Source organism: Mastomys coucha, unplaced genomic scaffold (assembly GCF_008632895.1).
Source record: "Mastomys coucha isolate ucsf_1 unplaced genomic scaffold, UCSF_Mcou_1 pScaffold1, whole genome shotgun sequence".
NCBI classification, from domain to species: domain Eukaryota; kingdom Metazoa; phylum Chordata; class Mammalia; order Rodentia; family Muridae; genus Mastomys; species Mastomys coucha.
Window position 1 is genome coordinate 79,407,505 of NW_022196891.1, and position 16,253 is coordinate 79,423,757.

General features: G+C 40.9%; 1 protein-coding gene across 5 annotated transcripts in view; it reads left to right on the forward strand.

The window, feature by feature from the left end:
• The window catches only part of Tp53bp2 (tumor protein p53 binding protein 2), a 60,130-nt gene that overhangs the window by 15,580 nt on the left and 28,297 nt on the right, over window positions 1-16,253 (forward strand). For 4 of the 5 annotated variants that reach the window (XM_031337262.1, XM_031337271.1, XM_031337245.1 and 1 more), the window contains exons 2-3: window positions 9,639-9,786; window positions 12,725-12,838. In XM_031337262.1, coding sequence (XP_031193122.1) covers window positions 9,639-9,786; window positions 12,725-12,838 — 262 coding nt within the window. The remainder of the gene's footprint in view (window positions 1-9,638; window positions 9,787-12,724; window positions 12,839-16,253) is intronic. The other variant, XM_031337253.1, reaches the window with a different exon arrangement.

Below are 16,253 nucleotides of genomic sequence, written 5' to 3' on the forward strand. Positions count from 1 at the left end.
CCAACAGAATGCAAGAGATAGAAGAGAGAATCTCAGGGTTAGAAGACACCATAGAAAACATTGACACAGCAGTCAAAGAAAACACAAAAAGCAAAAATCTCCTAACACAAAACATCCAGGATGCAACGAGAAGACCAAACCTAAGGATAATAGGTATAGAAGAGAGTGAAGACTCCCAAGGTAATGGGCCAATAAATATCTTCAACAAAACTATAGAAGAAAACTTTGCTGATCTAAAGAAAGAGATGCCCATGAACATACAAGAAGCCTATAGAACTCCAAATAGACTGAACCAGAAAAGAAATTCCTCCCATCACATAATAATAAAAACACCAAATGCACTAAACAAAGAAAGAATTTTAAAAACAGTAAGGGAAAAAGGTCAAGTAACATATAAAGGCAGGCCTATCAGAATTACACCAGACTTTTCACCAGAGACTATGAAAGCTAGAAGATCCTGGGCAGATGTCATACAGACCCTACAAGAACACAAATGCCAGCCCAGGCTATTATATACCCAGCAAAACTCTCAATTACCTTAGTGGATAAAACAAGATATTCCATGACAAAACAAAATTTACACAGTATCTTTCCACAAATCCAGCCCTACAAAGGATAATAGATGAAAAACATCAACATAAGGCGCAAAACTACACCCTAGAAGAAGCAAGGAAGTAATCTTTCAACAAAGCCACCAGTTGGTGGTGGTGCACACCTTTGATCCCAGCACTTGGGAGGCAGAGGAGGCAGTCGGATTGCTGAGTTCAAGGCCAGCCTGGTCTACAGAGTGAGTTCCAGGACAGCCAGGGCTACACAGAGAAACCCTGTCTCAAAAAAACAAAGCAAAACAAATCAAAGCCACACAAACCTAATTCCACCTCTTACAACAAAAACAACAGGAAGTAACAATTACTTTTTCTTAATATCTTAATATGAAATTTAATATCATCAACATATCTTAATCGATTGAAATCCAAAAATATGAGTAATTAAACATTTATTAAATGTCATCCAATGGTCTCTCTAATTTGGTAATTGGAGAAATAGGTCCAATATTATACAATCCATATAGACTTTCAGCTTGTTTGTTCGTGACAGTGTCTTGCTGTGTACAACATAATGGTCTTGAGATCTTGCTTCTCCTATCTCAGCCTCTCTATTAGTAGTATTGTTTATTTCATGTTTTTATACTATACTATGGTTTTCAGAACAGCTTACATATTTAAAAGTATTTATATACCCAAAAGAAATATAGACAAATTGGGAGGGGGCTTGTAAGAGAACAACAAAGAGTGAGACTGACTGCTTTGCTTGATGTTTGTAACTCTTGTATCAAGTTACCACAGTAAGAGCCAAGATTTTAAGCTCTACTAAGTACAAAACAAGCAAACAAGCAAATACACTTTATATATTTATGTTCATTTAAGAAAAATATTAGTAGTGATGTATTATTTTGATGTATTTAATCTAAAAGTATTAATACTTTTAGAGTTATTTAAATTTATATTGAGAAAAACGTATTTATTTTCAGTATTGCCATAGGCAAACATCTACATAAGACTGTTAAATTGATTGTTGTTTTATATCAAACAACTCTTATAATATTCATTTTTATTGTTACAATATTTTTAAAATTTTAAAGAATATGACAAAAAAGATATTGTAGGTATTGAAGGGGGGTCTCTAGGAGGAGTTGGGGTACAAAAGGGAAACAAGAATGATTTAATTCTGTTTACTTAAAATATGTTTTTAAATGTTAACAAATTCAGATAAATTGAAATCATGTACCTTTTCTCATTATAATGCAATAAAACTTAAAAAAATTCAATATTATTGTATGTGTATGATACATAGACAGATACACACATGGGCACACACATGTATATGCACAGACTCGTACACAAATTTGTGGACACAATTTTCCCTTTCCTGCTTTATGTATGTACATTCTGGGGCTCAAACTCAGGACATCAGGCTTGTGTTAAAACTTATCCACTGAGGCATCTCATTGGCCCTGTTATTTCTTAAGTCATCTCTGGAGGGCTGGGAAGATTGGTCCTTGTCTAAAGTGCTTGCTGTGAAAGCATGGAACTTGAATACGGATCCTCAGCATCCACATGAAAGCCAGGCGTGGCCATACATGATTGTAGCCCAGTAGTGGGGGGCTGCTAGATGGCTTCAGGGGTGAAGGTAGGAGGCTCACTGGCAGCTAATCTAGCCAGTTGGTCAGTTCTGTGTCAGTGACAGACCTTGTCTCAAAATGTAAGCTGAAGAACAATAGAAGAAGACACTTGATGTCAGCTTAGACCTCTATGTGACTCCTCTGTGTGCACTCTCCCGCGAGTGCGCTCACATGCACACACACACACACACACACACACACACACACACACACACACGAATGCACACATAGACAATCCTTACTGGGTCAAAGTGTTTGGAAAGGTTACTTTTGCATGGCCAGGTAAAAAGGAACTTTGTGGTATTATTCCCAGAAAGCAGTCTATTGCTTTGAATAAGTCCAACAAAATATAAAACTGGAGGGACAATTCATATTTGTTCTTCACAGAAGCATAGAAAACCCGTCAGCTTTCCTCTAAATCTACCACTAGCTTAGTAACCTCGCAGCTTTGTGGGAAGTTTCTTATGTGTTGGGGATTTTGAGAAGGATTTTTCTTCTTTTTAGAGATGGTTCATTTTTCTTTGAAGGGCAAGTTTTTCTCCTTGTATGCCTTTTTTCCTCCAGGTAAGCCTAGGGTAAGTGAGAGATTTTGCAAATGGCAACTCTGAAGGTGTGGTGGTCAGCCTTCCTGTTCGTTACAACAAACATCTTAGATCCACAATCCAGTTTTCTTCCTCTGTGACTTCACATGGCTTTAGAAACCAAATGAATAGGGCTGCAGTGGTGGCTCAGTGAGTAAAGGTCCTTGTCACCCTGCTGGCAGCCTGAGTTTGATCCCAAGGAACCATGGTGTGGGAAGAGAAACCAATAGCTGCAGGTTGTCTTTGACTTCTGAGCATACAGCGATATGTGCATACATATGAATACATGCATGCATGCATGCATGCATGCATACATACATACATAGTTTCAAGTAAATAAACTTAACCCTCTGACTCAAAGTGAGCTTCGTGCAGTGCCCTAGCCAGTGTTGTGTGTGACTTCTTGGAAAGGGTGCTCCTCCTTCCACCTGCACTAACTTCTCTTTGAGAATGAAGCATTCTTATGTTGGTGACATAACATTAATTACAGTAACTGCATGGACTAGCACAATGGGCTGTGACCTGTTCTTTTTGACCAAATGTTATCCGTTTCCTTGTGTCTCTGGAAGTTCTTTATAGACATGGCTTTGGCACAAAGTACTGTGCCATGTGCTGGAGGGTGCATTTTATCTTTTCTTTCGTGTTTTCCCCTCTGAGATTGATCTGATCATTGAAAGAGGCAAAAACAAGCAATAATCATACTAGGCATGCTTTCAAGCTGTAAATTATTTTTAAAAATTTAACATTGACTTTATTTTAATTTAAGGGAAATTAATGTGTGCTTCTCTGATATTATTTCTGTGTTTCCATGTTAGTCAGTTATTTGTATATCTTATTTTATTTTGGTTTTGAGTCAGGGTTTATTTCACTTTGTATCCCAGGCTGGTTTGTATTATAGGTAGGTAGGTGAGTGTGTGTGTGTGTGTGTGTGTGTGTGTGTGTGTGTGTCTGGCTTATGTCTCTTAACACTTTCCTCATTCTCTGTTCATAGTGACAGTACTTGTAGCTGGGGCACAGTCCCTTCGCATTTGTATTTTACTGAATTCTTCCGTGTTGCTGGGTAGTTTTCCTTCGTTGTTTATGGATGTAACACTGTACTGAAAATCTTCAGGCACTTAGACTTCTTTCATTCCAGCCACTTCTTTTGGGGATGAATTCCAGGAATAAGGTTATGAAATACAGCTACTTTATAACTTGTGATATTGGTTTACTTTTTTGTTTGTTTGTTTTTGTTGTTTTGTTTGAGACAGGGTTTCCTTTGTGTAGCTCTAGCTGTCCTGGAGCTTGTTTTGTAGACCAGATTGGCTTTAAGCTTAGAGATCCACCTGCCTCTGCCACCCAAGTGCTGGGATTAAAGGTGTGCCCAGCCTTTTTTTCTTTTTCTTTTTTGGTTCCATAGCAGAGTCACAGAGTCTTCCAATTATTAAAAGTGAAAAATTGTAAGCTTTACAAATATCATAGCCCAGGCTAACACCCAGAGTGACTCATAACCATCTGTAACTCAGATTGCAGGGAATCCAATGTCTTTGACCTTAGCAGACACCTCCATTCATGTGGATAGAGAAATGTGTGCTCATGTGTGCTCATGTGTATATGTGTGCATGCACACAAACACACATACACACACAGACAAAAACACACACAGTGCACACACACACACACACACACACATATATATATATATACATAAGCAAACACTAATTGCATAAAAAATAAAATGAAAACTAAAGTGAATCTTTAAAGAAGTGGAATCCTAAGCTGTGTGGCCTTTGTGTCTGGCTTGTGCCGCTCAAGGTGTTTTTTTTAAGGTTTGTGTTGTCACATGCTCAAGCTCTTCATTGTTTATGGTAATTTTCATTCCATTGTAATATTGTGAGTGTTAAAAATGTGTTTATTGATTGTTTCAGTTGGTTCTTGAATAAAGTTGAGGTAGCATGGTTATTCCAAAAATGTACTATTAAGTATGTCTTTCATCTCATAGCAGAGATGTGTGAGAGTAATAATATGCATGAATAAAAGTGATACTTTATGGTTGTTAGTTTCATCATTACTTGGAAATGAAAATTCTCCTGCCTCAGTTTCCAAGTGTGAATGCTACCATATCTGACTTTAAGATGTCTGATTTTTCATCATGGTCATTCAGAATCACTTGATCCAAACAAAACAAAAACTGCTTCATTTTGTTTCTGCTTTATTTGTGGGAATTAAACTGTCGTTTTGAGACTGCTTGGCTCCTTTACAGGAACATGCTTGTAAAACAAAACTAAAGGGAGGTAGCAGTGCCTGCCTGGCCATGGCTCTCACAGCAGCGTCCCAGGTAGTTTAATTGGCTGCCGTTTTTTTAGTCAGGGAAAGGAAGGAGAAAAGAATTGATAATTATTGAAAACAAGGCTGCATTTCTCTCTCTGTAGCATTTGAAATATAATTTTAGCTTTTCATATTAAAATCCACCATGGCTAGGTTTTAAGTTTAGAGATTTGAAGTGATATTTAACCTTTATAACTTGAGGGAATCCTTATGATTATGAATATAAGGAAATGCTTGACATAATCTTCAAAGAGCATTTCAAAGGTGTGGTGCTTTCATTTTGTCATTTTGCTCTCATGTCTTCAAAGAGGAGGAGGAAGCACTGTCTATCTTCCCAAGGTCCTTGGTGACCATGGATCTATTATTATTATTGTTGTTGTTGTTGTTGTTGACCTTTTACAATGGTTCTTGGTAGGTTTCTAGACCAGTTGTGTGTACCATCCTGGACTTGCTAGAAATGGAGTCTCAGTCTCTTTGCCCCATCTGTCAGGGTGGGCCAGCAGTCTGTGTTCAGCTGCTCCTGTCCTTCCACATCTCCTGTCAGGGTGGGCCAGAAGTCTGTGTCCAGCTGCCCCTGTCCTTCCACATCTCCTGTCAGGGTGGGCCAGCAATCTGTGTCCATCTGCCCCTGTCCTTGCCACATTTTAGAACCCCTGCCCAAAAATGCGTGCATGCTAGTTTCCGCTTGCTCCTGTAATCTTTTCTTCTTCCTCTTCTCCACAGAGACCTCACCTTCCACAAATATGACCAGTTTGTTCCCTCGCTGGGCCTTTGTTGTGTGTGGCATGCTTTCTCAGCCTTAGCTGACTTGTGCCTCATTTCTTTCAGATGTGGCTGCCTAAGGGCCCTCCCAGCACTGTAGGGAGGAGCTCGGCGCTTCAGCTGGTATTTTGTTCCCCACAGTTCCCTCCTCCGTCTCACCTTGCTCTTTAGGAGGGTGATTTCTGTGTGTGCACCAGAGCTCCCAGCCATCTGCCTCTCCTTGGGGTTGCACAGTGGGGAACAGGAGAGGGAGCCAGCTTGAGTTCCTCCCTGTGTCTTGCTGTATACTATATGCAAGACCAGCTTGCTGGGGGCTGGAGAGATGGCTCAGTGGTTAAGAGCCCCGACTGCTCTTCTAAAGGTCCTGAGTTCAAATCCCAGCAACCACATGGTGGCTCACTACCATCCGTAACAAGATCTGACTCCCTCTTCTGGAGTGTCCAAAGACAGCTACAGTGTACTTATGTACAATAATAAATAAATAAATCTTAAAAAAAAAAAAAGACCAGCTTGCTGTATACTATATGTGAGACTAGCTTGCTGTATACTACAAAGGATAATAGATGCAAAACTCCAGCATAAGGAGCAAAACTACACCCTAGAAGAAGCAAGAAAATAATCTTTCAACAAATCCACACAAACCTAGTTCCACCTCTTACAACAAAAACAACAAGAAGTAACAATTACTTTTTCTTAATGTCTTAATATGAAATTTAATATTACCACCATATCCTAATCGATTGAAATCCAAAATTATGAGGAATTAGACATTTATTAATTGTCATCCAATGGTCTCTCTAATTTGGTAATTGGAGAAATAGGTCCAATATTATACAATCCATATAGACTTTCAGCTTGTTTGTACGTGACAGTGTCTTGCTGTGTACAACATAATGGTCTTGAGATCTTACTTCTCCTACCTCAGCCTCTCTATTAGTCATATTGTTTATTTCATGTTTTTATACTATACTATGGCTTTCAGAACAGCTTACATATTTAAAAGTATTTATATACCCAAAATAAATATAGACAATTAAATTGTGAGGGGGCTTGTAAGAGAACAACAAAGAGTGAGACTGACTGCTTTGCTTGATGTTTGTAAGTTTTGTATCAAGTTACCACAGTAAGAGCCAAGATTTTAAGCTCTACTAAATACAAAACAAACAGACAAACAAATACACTTTATATATTTATGTTCATTTAAGAAAATATTAATAGTGATATATTATTTTGAAATATACAGTTAATACTCTTAGAGATATTTAAATTTATATTGAGAAAAATGTATGTATTTTCAGTATTGCCATAGGCAAACATCTACATAAGACTGTTAAACTGATTGTTGTTTTATATCAAATGACTTTTATAATACTCATTTTATTGTTATAATATTTTATAAATTTTAAAGAATATGACAAAAAAGATATTGTAGGTATTGAAGGGGGAGTCTCTGGGAGGAGTTGGGTACAAAAGGGAAACAAGAATGTGATTTAATTCTATTTACTTAAAATACATTTTTAAATGTTAACAAATTCAGATAAATTGAAATCATGTACCTTTTCTCATTATAATGCAGTAAAATTTAAAAATAAAAAAATAAAAAGAAAGCAAAGGCTAGATTGCTGATAAACTTGAGGTGTCTGGCTAAGTAGAGGACTTCCTAATGTTTCTCTGCCAAAAGCACAGACATCTTGAAGAGTAAAGGCTAGCTCAGAAGAAGCTGTACTCTGACCTTGTTTCAGTAGCCAAGGAGATCACTGCCGAGCCTTTTTCTTCATCGATAGAGAAGATAACCCCTGTTCTGTTGTCTGAGAGTTGCTGTAAGTCTTCGGATAATGCCTGTGAGAGCACAGGCAGGACAGACGTGTACAGAGGTCTGTTGTATAGCCGTGTTCATTCGCTGATGCAGTGTGTTTAGTAAGTGTTCTGTCTGGTATTAACTTACAGAGAAGACAGTTCTGTTGAAGCTTTAAACTTCAGAGAAAGTTGAGCGTGGGTGAGGAATATGGAACAGTTTTACTTGAGACTGTGGTTAAGTATGCTGGGTATTCTGGCCCAGCAGCAACAGAGTAGCATTCTCTGGGCTTGGTTAATCTTTATTTTTTCCAGTGTGGTCATGGCTCTCTGTGTAAGGAGCTTACACATGCTCTGCAGCCTTGTTGGCTAAGTTGAGGCTTTAGGAGTCAGCCACACCTCGTGTGGTGCAGTTATCAGAGTGCAGTAGTTAGCTTGAATGCACTCGGTTCATGCTAGGAATCTTGACAGCATTTTAGCTGCTTTTATATGATTTACTTACTGTTTTTACAGAATCCACTTTAATGTTTCTGGATTACTTTGTATGTGATAGGTGTTTATATGAGTTAGGGGACACCTTTGCAAAAAAGGGAAGGTGAAGGACCCCAAGGAAATGGGCTTTAGCACTGAGGGGCAGAGCCCAGTCTCTAAATCTTCTGGTCCCCAGTGTGATGTCTGAGTTGGTTTCTGTCATTGTCCTCCTCAGTGCTGCCCTTTCACAAGGAGGCGAGGCAACTTTCTCACTGGGATGGAGGCCAGAGGAGTTTCAGCCTGCAAGGGAGGTCAAGTGACTTTTGGCAAACCCTCTAACTCTGTAATGCTACTGTGTCACTGTGACCAGAGTGTAGATCCAACACAGTCTGCTTTGTGTGTGTGTGTGTGTGTGTGTGTGTGTGTGTGTGTGTGTGTGTGTGTGTGTGGTTATAAACCCCACACTTTCTCAGTGGTCAGCATAGTCTCATTTGGTTATTTTAAAAGACAATAACCTGGTGTTTGTTTGTCAAGTTCCCACAAGTTCCCATAGTCTCTGCACTCCTTCATTCAGCATGGAAGTGGCTACCTTTTATCAGGTGTCACTCACCGCTGTGCACCGACTCCCTTGGAGCAGGTGTTGGTGGATTGAAAGGACAGAGTTGTAGTCGTCACTGGTTTGCTGCTTGTTCGATTCTTCAGCTTCTGGAATTAGCAAAAATTTTAAATAATTTGATAGGCATGGAAATGTGAATTTTTTGGTAGCGGTGCTTTTTAAGATGTTTATTTTTACTAGGAGAAAGATTTACAGTGAGTTTTAATTATCTGTTGGAGTGGATTTACATGTAGGCTCTTGTAGGTTTTGATATGCTTGCTAATTTCCACTTAGTCACATACTCTAGAGTAGGGTTAGGGTTTGAAACATTTCAGTTGAAGGTTTCTGGAGTAGTTGATGCATACATGTGATATAAAAATAAGGTTTCCTTCTGTGTTCTGGCTCTTGGTTCTTGTTCCCCACCATCAGAATCTGTACTGTTCTTATATTTCCTTTTAAAGAGAAGTGCATCCATAATTGTGTGTGTGACATCCACTCCTGAGGTCATCATACTGAAGCCTTACTTAGTGCAGACACTAAGTATAGTGTCTGATTAGTATAGCACATTGTAGCCCAGAACTCATGAACTAAACAATCCTCCTGCTTCAGCTTCCTGAGTAGCTTGGACTACAGGTATGTTCTACCACATTGGGCATGTATGACAGTCTCTAAACACCTGTGAAAGGATTCATGAAAAGATCTGTTTGATGTCTTGATCTAGCTCAGTTTTTGCTAAACAAACAGTACAAATGAAACTGGCAGAAAAAGATTTGCTTCTCCCTTCCTTCTGAGGGCTGCCTGTGGCTATCCTGTGGTGTTACCTGGGGAAGGATGAGGACCAGGTGCTTCCGGTCTGCCCCAGCTCCACTCTGTTTCAGGGCAAGGATCTAAGGGGAACACCACCTGGGCAGACAAGAAGACAAGTAATGGTTTCCCTCTGTTTCAGATGTTCCTGACAGTTTACCTCAGTAACAGTGAGCAGCACTTCACAGAAGTTCCTGTCACCCCCGAGACAATATGCAGAGACGTGGTGGATCTGTGCAAAGAGCCTGGAGAGAGCGACTGCCATCTGGCTGAAGTGTGGTGTGGCTCTGGTATGGACCTGGCTTTCTGTTTGAGCCCTGCTATCTTCTGTTTCTTTTGGGTTCTAGGATTGGTACTGTGATGGGGCAGGGCGCTCTTGTTCCCTACAGATAGCAGGAGAGCCTGCACCTTAGAAGGTCAGGTTCTTGCTCAACTTTTGGTGAGCAGGAACAAAAGTTCTTTTCTGCAACAGAAGGAAGCCATTGAACAGAGACAGGTGACAAGTGTGTTGGATGGAAGCTTTGGGATATGGGTACTGTCAAGTGCTTGGTACTCAGAATTTTGTTTGTTTATTTTTGTATGTTTATGTTTTCCTTGCTGGGCATTGGTGGTACCCACCTTTAATCCAACATCTGGGAGGCACAGATAGGTGGATCTAGGGCAGACAGGGCTACACAGGGAAGCCCTGTCTCAAAAAACCAGCCAGCCAACCAACCAACTAGCCAGCCAACCAACCAACCAGCCAACCAACAAGCCAATCAACCAGCCAACCAACAAGCCAATCAACCAGCCAATCAACCAGCCAATCAACCAGCCAATCAACCAGCCAATCAACCAGCCAATCAACCAGCCAGCCAAACAAACAAGCAAACAAGAAACACCAAACTACCACTAGCAACAAAAAGCTTTCCTTAGTTAGGGATCTGTGCTTTCCTTAGTTAGGGATCTGATGCTTTCCTTAGTTAGGGATCTGTGCGTTCCTTAGTTAGGGATCTGTGCTTTCCTTAGGGATCTGTGCTTTCCTTAGGGATCTGGTGTGTTCCTTACTTAGGGATCTGGTGCTTTCCTTAGTTAGGGATCTGGTGCTTTCCTTCTCTGATGTTGGGGATTATCTTAGTTTTCTGTTGCTATGATAAAATAGTTTGAAGCAACTTCTGAACTATAGTTCAGGTTGTCATCTGTTATGGTGGGGACATCACAGCAAGAGGAGCTTGGGGGAGCTGGTCACATTGTAGCCACACTCCAGAAGCAGAATGCTTATTAGTACTTGACCTGTCACCCCCAGAACTGAAGAAAACAAAACCAAAAAAAGAAAGCCATTCTCACCCCAAAGCTTTAAGTGTGTTCTGTTGGTTCACTCTCATCTTCCCCTCGCTCCCTCCTTCCCCTCGCTCCCTCCTTCCCCTCACTCCCTCCTTCCCCTCGCTCCCTCCTTCCCCTCACTCCCTCCTTCCCCTCGCTCCCTCCTTCCCCTCGCTCCCTCCTCCCTCCTTCCCCTCGCTCCCTCCTTCCCCTCACTCCCTCCTTCCCCTCATTCCCTTGTTCCCTCCCTCCTTCCTTTTTCATATCTTTTCTGCCTGCTCATGCATTTGCTTGGAGAACATTTCTTGGATGCCAGTGTACTAGATTTTGAGGGATGCAGAGATGGAAATTTCCTGCTTTCAGATACCTCACAATGCAGGAGAAGAAGCAGGTGTCAGCACGTTCCTATTACAGTGCTGTGAGGACAGCAACAGCAAGGTGTAGACTGCTGTGCTCCATCTGCCAGAGGAAAGGGTACCAGGGACAAAGATGAGTGCCCCTACCCATTCTCCCCTCTACTCCCCTCCCAGGTTTGTAGTGGTTAGGGGAGAAGTGGGTATTTTATTTCAGAATTTTATCCCCTTTTGTGGGGGGCCCTGTAGAATTGTGTGGTTTGTGGAAAGTGGTTATATCATCATTGTTCCTGGAAGGAGAACCAGGGCTGCATGGTGTTTGTTCCAACCAAGCAGATTAAGTTCAGGGGCAAGTCACAAAATTGGCTGCTGAATACCTGGCTGCCCTGTCTCTGTCCATGTTGTTTATTTAAGGCACTGAGAGATGGTGTCTGATTACAGATAAGTGTATAGTTTTCATAGGCCATTTCAACATTCTTATACAAATTATAGTGATGTCATTGAGAGCTCTGAGCTTATGCGCTTCCCTTCTTAACTAATATAAGGGTTTTTCAATTCAGCTTTCTTTCCTGAAGTAGGCAATTATTTGTTAGTTTTTTTTTTCTTTGTAACTCAGGATACATTGTTTCTACTAAAGCTCTTTTCAGTTATTGGAGCATTTAGCTGTGTCCTTTTTGTTTCTAGAAAAGTTTTGAAAGCTGGAAGCCTTAACTGCAACAGGGCCAGATAATCATCCCATTGAAATATTCTTCTGTTTGCAAATGAATGTTTGGCTCTTAACATTTTTTACAAACAGCTAGTTTATAAATACTGGGCCTGAGAAGTTGTCTGAGTGAATGTGATTGCTGTGTGTAGCATGGACTTCAGTCTCATCCCCAGCAATCATGTAGTTGGCTATCGCTGTGAGCTTTATAACCCTACTGACCAGGGTCCAGGCTACAGGCAAGGACATCCCAGGGACTCATTGGCATCCAGTCTAGCAGAAATGGCAAAAATCAAATTCAGTGAGGAGGCCCTGTTTCAGAAAATAAGGAAAATGGCAAGTGGTAGAGGAAGACATCCTGATGTTAGCTTCAGGCATGTGTGTCGATGGGCACATGTGCTACATGTGCATACATCTGTATACCTCACTCCCACTCACAAAAGGAAATAACCTGTATTAAAACTGAATTAAAACTTGAGCTGAGACCATTTAATTTTAATTTTTTTCTTCATGTGTTTAAGGACTCACCGGACATTAATATCAGTGAGAGTGGGTCTCTGGCTATCTAGATTGCACAAAGCTTTGAAACCCTCAGAAGTTAAATGGCATGCCTATGGACAGTGGCCTAAGGAGCCACTGAATTAGGCTCTTAGGACCCTAGCAACTGGCACAGACCCAGTATTTCTATTGCTTTATACTGGCTTGACACTGATTGTGAAGAAAATCAGTGATATTTCATTTTTTTAGTTCTTTTGACGGGAAAAAAAATACGTGAAATACCAAGTGCTTCCTGTGTCTGTAACATAGATTCCATCAAGGGAGTACTTGTCTTTCTTTCACCTGTATCTAATATAATTTTTTTCTTTTTAGAACGCCCAGTTGCTGATAATGAACGGATGTTTGATGTTCTTCAGCGGTTTGGAAGTCAAAGGAACGAAGTTCGCTTCTTTCTTCGTCATGAACGGCCTCCAAGTAGGGACATTGGTATATAATATTCTGTGAATCATAACTAGTGTTTGAGCGTTTTGCTTTGTCCACTGTAATAGCCAGGGAGAGGCATAGGAGGAGAAGCTGGGGCATTGGCGAGGTGAAGGGAAGCTGGAACATTAGAGCAAGAGGGTGGGTTCCTTAGTCAAGATGGAACTGACAGTGGAGAAAAAGAGACGTGGTTTGCTTGAAGAAGCCAGAGCCTGGCAATAGTTTCCTAGAGTGGTAGGAAGGAGTCAGAGAAGAAGCTGAAATGGAGAGGAGGAATGTTTACTCAGTGCAGCATGGTCCCGGAAATGCCATTCTCCACCCCCTAGGTTCTCCTCTGAGAGAAAAGAAGGAATCTGGGTCTCCTGACATTAACAGGAAAGAAAGATACACTTAGCTCTGGGCATCTTGTGGTGTAGGTTGAGGTGTTTCCCATCTGAAAGCATGGAATTTCCTGGGGTGGAGAGAGACGTGTGGAAGTGATGAGGTGGGTGGACAGGTTGGGCTGTTAGGAAGAGGAGCGCATGCATCCTGGAGGACTAGGATGTTGGACACATTATGTCACATTACTAGGCTGATGTGAGACATGTCTGATGAGAGACGTGAAGGCGGTGGTTTTCCTCTAGTGGTGCTCTGCAGCTCAGGAGGTTGTGCTAGGAGACAGACTGACCTAAGGTTGGTGGGAGTCAGAGGTGTGAAAGTGTGTGCAAGGTGACATCTAAGCCAGATGGGTGTCTTAGTGATGTTTCCTATTGCTGTGACAAAATACCTTGACAGAGCACTGTGGGGAAGGGAAGCTTTGTTCTCGCTTACAGGTCAGGGTCCATACAGTGTGTCTGGAAGGAACTGGTAGGAACTTAGTCACCTCACATCCACAGTCAGGAGCTGGAGCGATGAGTACTTGTGCTTAGGTCACTTCTCCCTTATACACAGCTCAGGCTGTTAACCTAGGGGACGGGCCACTCATAGTGAGCAGTGCCCAGTTAAGGCGGTGTCAAGCTTTAATTAACCTGATCAAGGTGCTTTCACACAGGCACGACCAGAATAGTCAGGTTAGTAGTTAACACTAGCCACCATCACAGGGGTAGGGTGGAAGATAGGGCAGGTTTATGGGGAGAGGGTAGATTGTATCCAGTGATGCACCTCAGAATTAGATTAACAAATGGATGTAGTGAGGGGGAAAATGAGTGATCAAAAGTAGAGTGATGAAATATGAAATTTCAGATGTAGAACCTTTTCAGGTTAGACCCTGAAAATGAGCCTGATTTAGAAACAGCTTGGCCATAGAACTTAGTTGATCTCTTGAGTTTCAAGGTCCAAAATGAAGGCAGACTTGGAGGACATAAAAGAATGGGGTGGTAAAGGCTTCGTGACTGATAGCTGTGGCCTGAGCTGATACAGCACAGAAAGGGCAGAGGTAATACAGCAAGTGGAAGCTTGGGGGCTGCTGGTGCCTTAGACACTGAGGTGTGGCTCTGCCTGCAGGGTGCAGGTGAGTCTGCATTCAGGCTGGGGAGCCACAGGTGAGAGGACCACTCTCTCTTTCTCAGCGAGCTGGAATTTTTAAAGGAAAGTTAAGGACAGTTTACTTGGGAGTAAGAATGTAGATAACGTCTTAATTAGTGGACAGTGTAACTTCCCAGTTTTATTATTTGCTGTTATTTTAATCCAAGTATCCACATGGTACCTGAACATTGGAAATGATTAGTGTTAGGGGCCAGAATTGACTTAGTTTGCCATCTTTACAGATGAGAAGTGCTGAGACTTAGAGTTAAGTCGCTTGTCAGGCCACACACCTAGCGGCAGAGCCTAGAGCACAAACCTGAGTCAACCAGACCAGGCTGGCTTACGTGTGTTTCAGTATCATTGGTATTTGTAATTTTATTTTAAAGATTTATTTTATTTATTTTATGTGTATGAGTACACTGTAGCTGTACAGATGGCCGTGAGCCATCATGTGTGTGGCTGCTGGGAATTGAACTCAGGACCTTTGCCGGCCCCCTCGCTCCGGTGTAATTTACTGCAGCTGTCTTCAGATGCACCAGAAGAGGGCATCTGATCTCATTAGGGGTGGTTGCTGGGATCCGAACTCAGGACCTTTGGAAGAGCAGTCAGTGCTCTTACCCACTGAGCCATCTCGCTAGCCCCCATAATTTTATTTTAAATATAGAGTTTTCCCCCTAAGCCTTCTTTTAAAAATACACTTTAATTGACATTTGCGCCATGTTTTTATTTTGTTCTGTATTTACATTACTGTATACATTTTGAGTTCCAATAAGTTGAATTTTGGCTCTCCATCTCGCAGTTCAAATGTCTTGCTGTGTGCAACAGTGGGTGAATTATTAAATAGTCTCCCAGTAGTGCATTATGCAGTTTCGGTGTGTCTGTAATATGAGAAATGAAAGTGTTAAGTAAGACAGAGGAACTGTTTGCACATTGTTGCAGTCACCTGTGCCACACAGTGCTTAGACTGGTATAAAGCAGGTGACTTTCAGCCTGCTCTTGGGAGGTTTCCACTTCCCTGTTTAACTATGACTGTGACCCACAATGCGCTTGAAATTATTTGTAAAACTTTTGCTTTTTACTCTAACTATATAACTGCCTATAAATAAAAGTTAGCTGAATATTTTTCCCTGAGACAAAAGAAAGCAATTATTTATACTGTAGCACAATGCTTTTCTTAAGAGAGAAACTGTGATAAATTACTTAGGTTATTTTATTTGAGTCAAACAGCATTAAAAAATGCTATTAAAATTATATATTGAGTATAATGCTTGCTTCTGAGGCTAGCTATCATAATTACTTACTTATTTATTGCACAAAATTTGTTCTAAGTTCCCTGATAGGTATAATAACGTGACTTGAAGAAATGTTTATCTTAAAATCTCTCAAATAATTGTAATGATTGTTTTAATTTTTGGAAAGTATGGGTATGAGTAACACATTTTAAAAAACCGTTATCTTTGTTGATATTTCATATAGATATTAATTTAACTTTATTCCTTTCTTTTGTTGTGCATTGAGTAGTGCTAAGATGCAAGGTTTGCCTTGAAAACTCCCTTTTAGTCAAAAAAGCAGAGCAATTACTGGTTTTTAGACTTTCTCAAATCAAGAGAAATGGAAGTAGTTTTCATAAATTAACGAGCATGTACTTTATAGTATACTCATGAATTTCCACAGAATGTCCCAGTAAATAAAATAATCAGAGTACCACAGGTTCTGTTTTTAACTACTTCCTTCTTGAACTATATGTTTTTTTTTCACTCTTAATGAGTAGAGGTGGACTGACTGCATTTTCAGTCTCTTCCAGCACCTCCTGTCCTGGTGGACTGACTGCATTTCAGTCTCTTCCAGCACACCCTACCTTGGTGGACTGACTGCATTTCAGTCTCTTACAGCACACCCTGCCTTGGTGGACTGACTG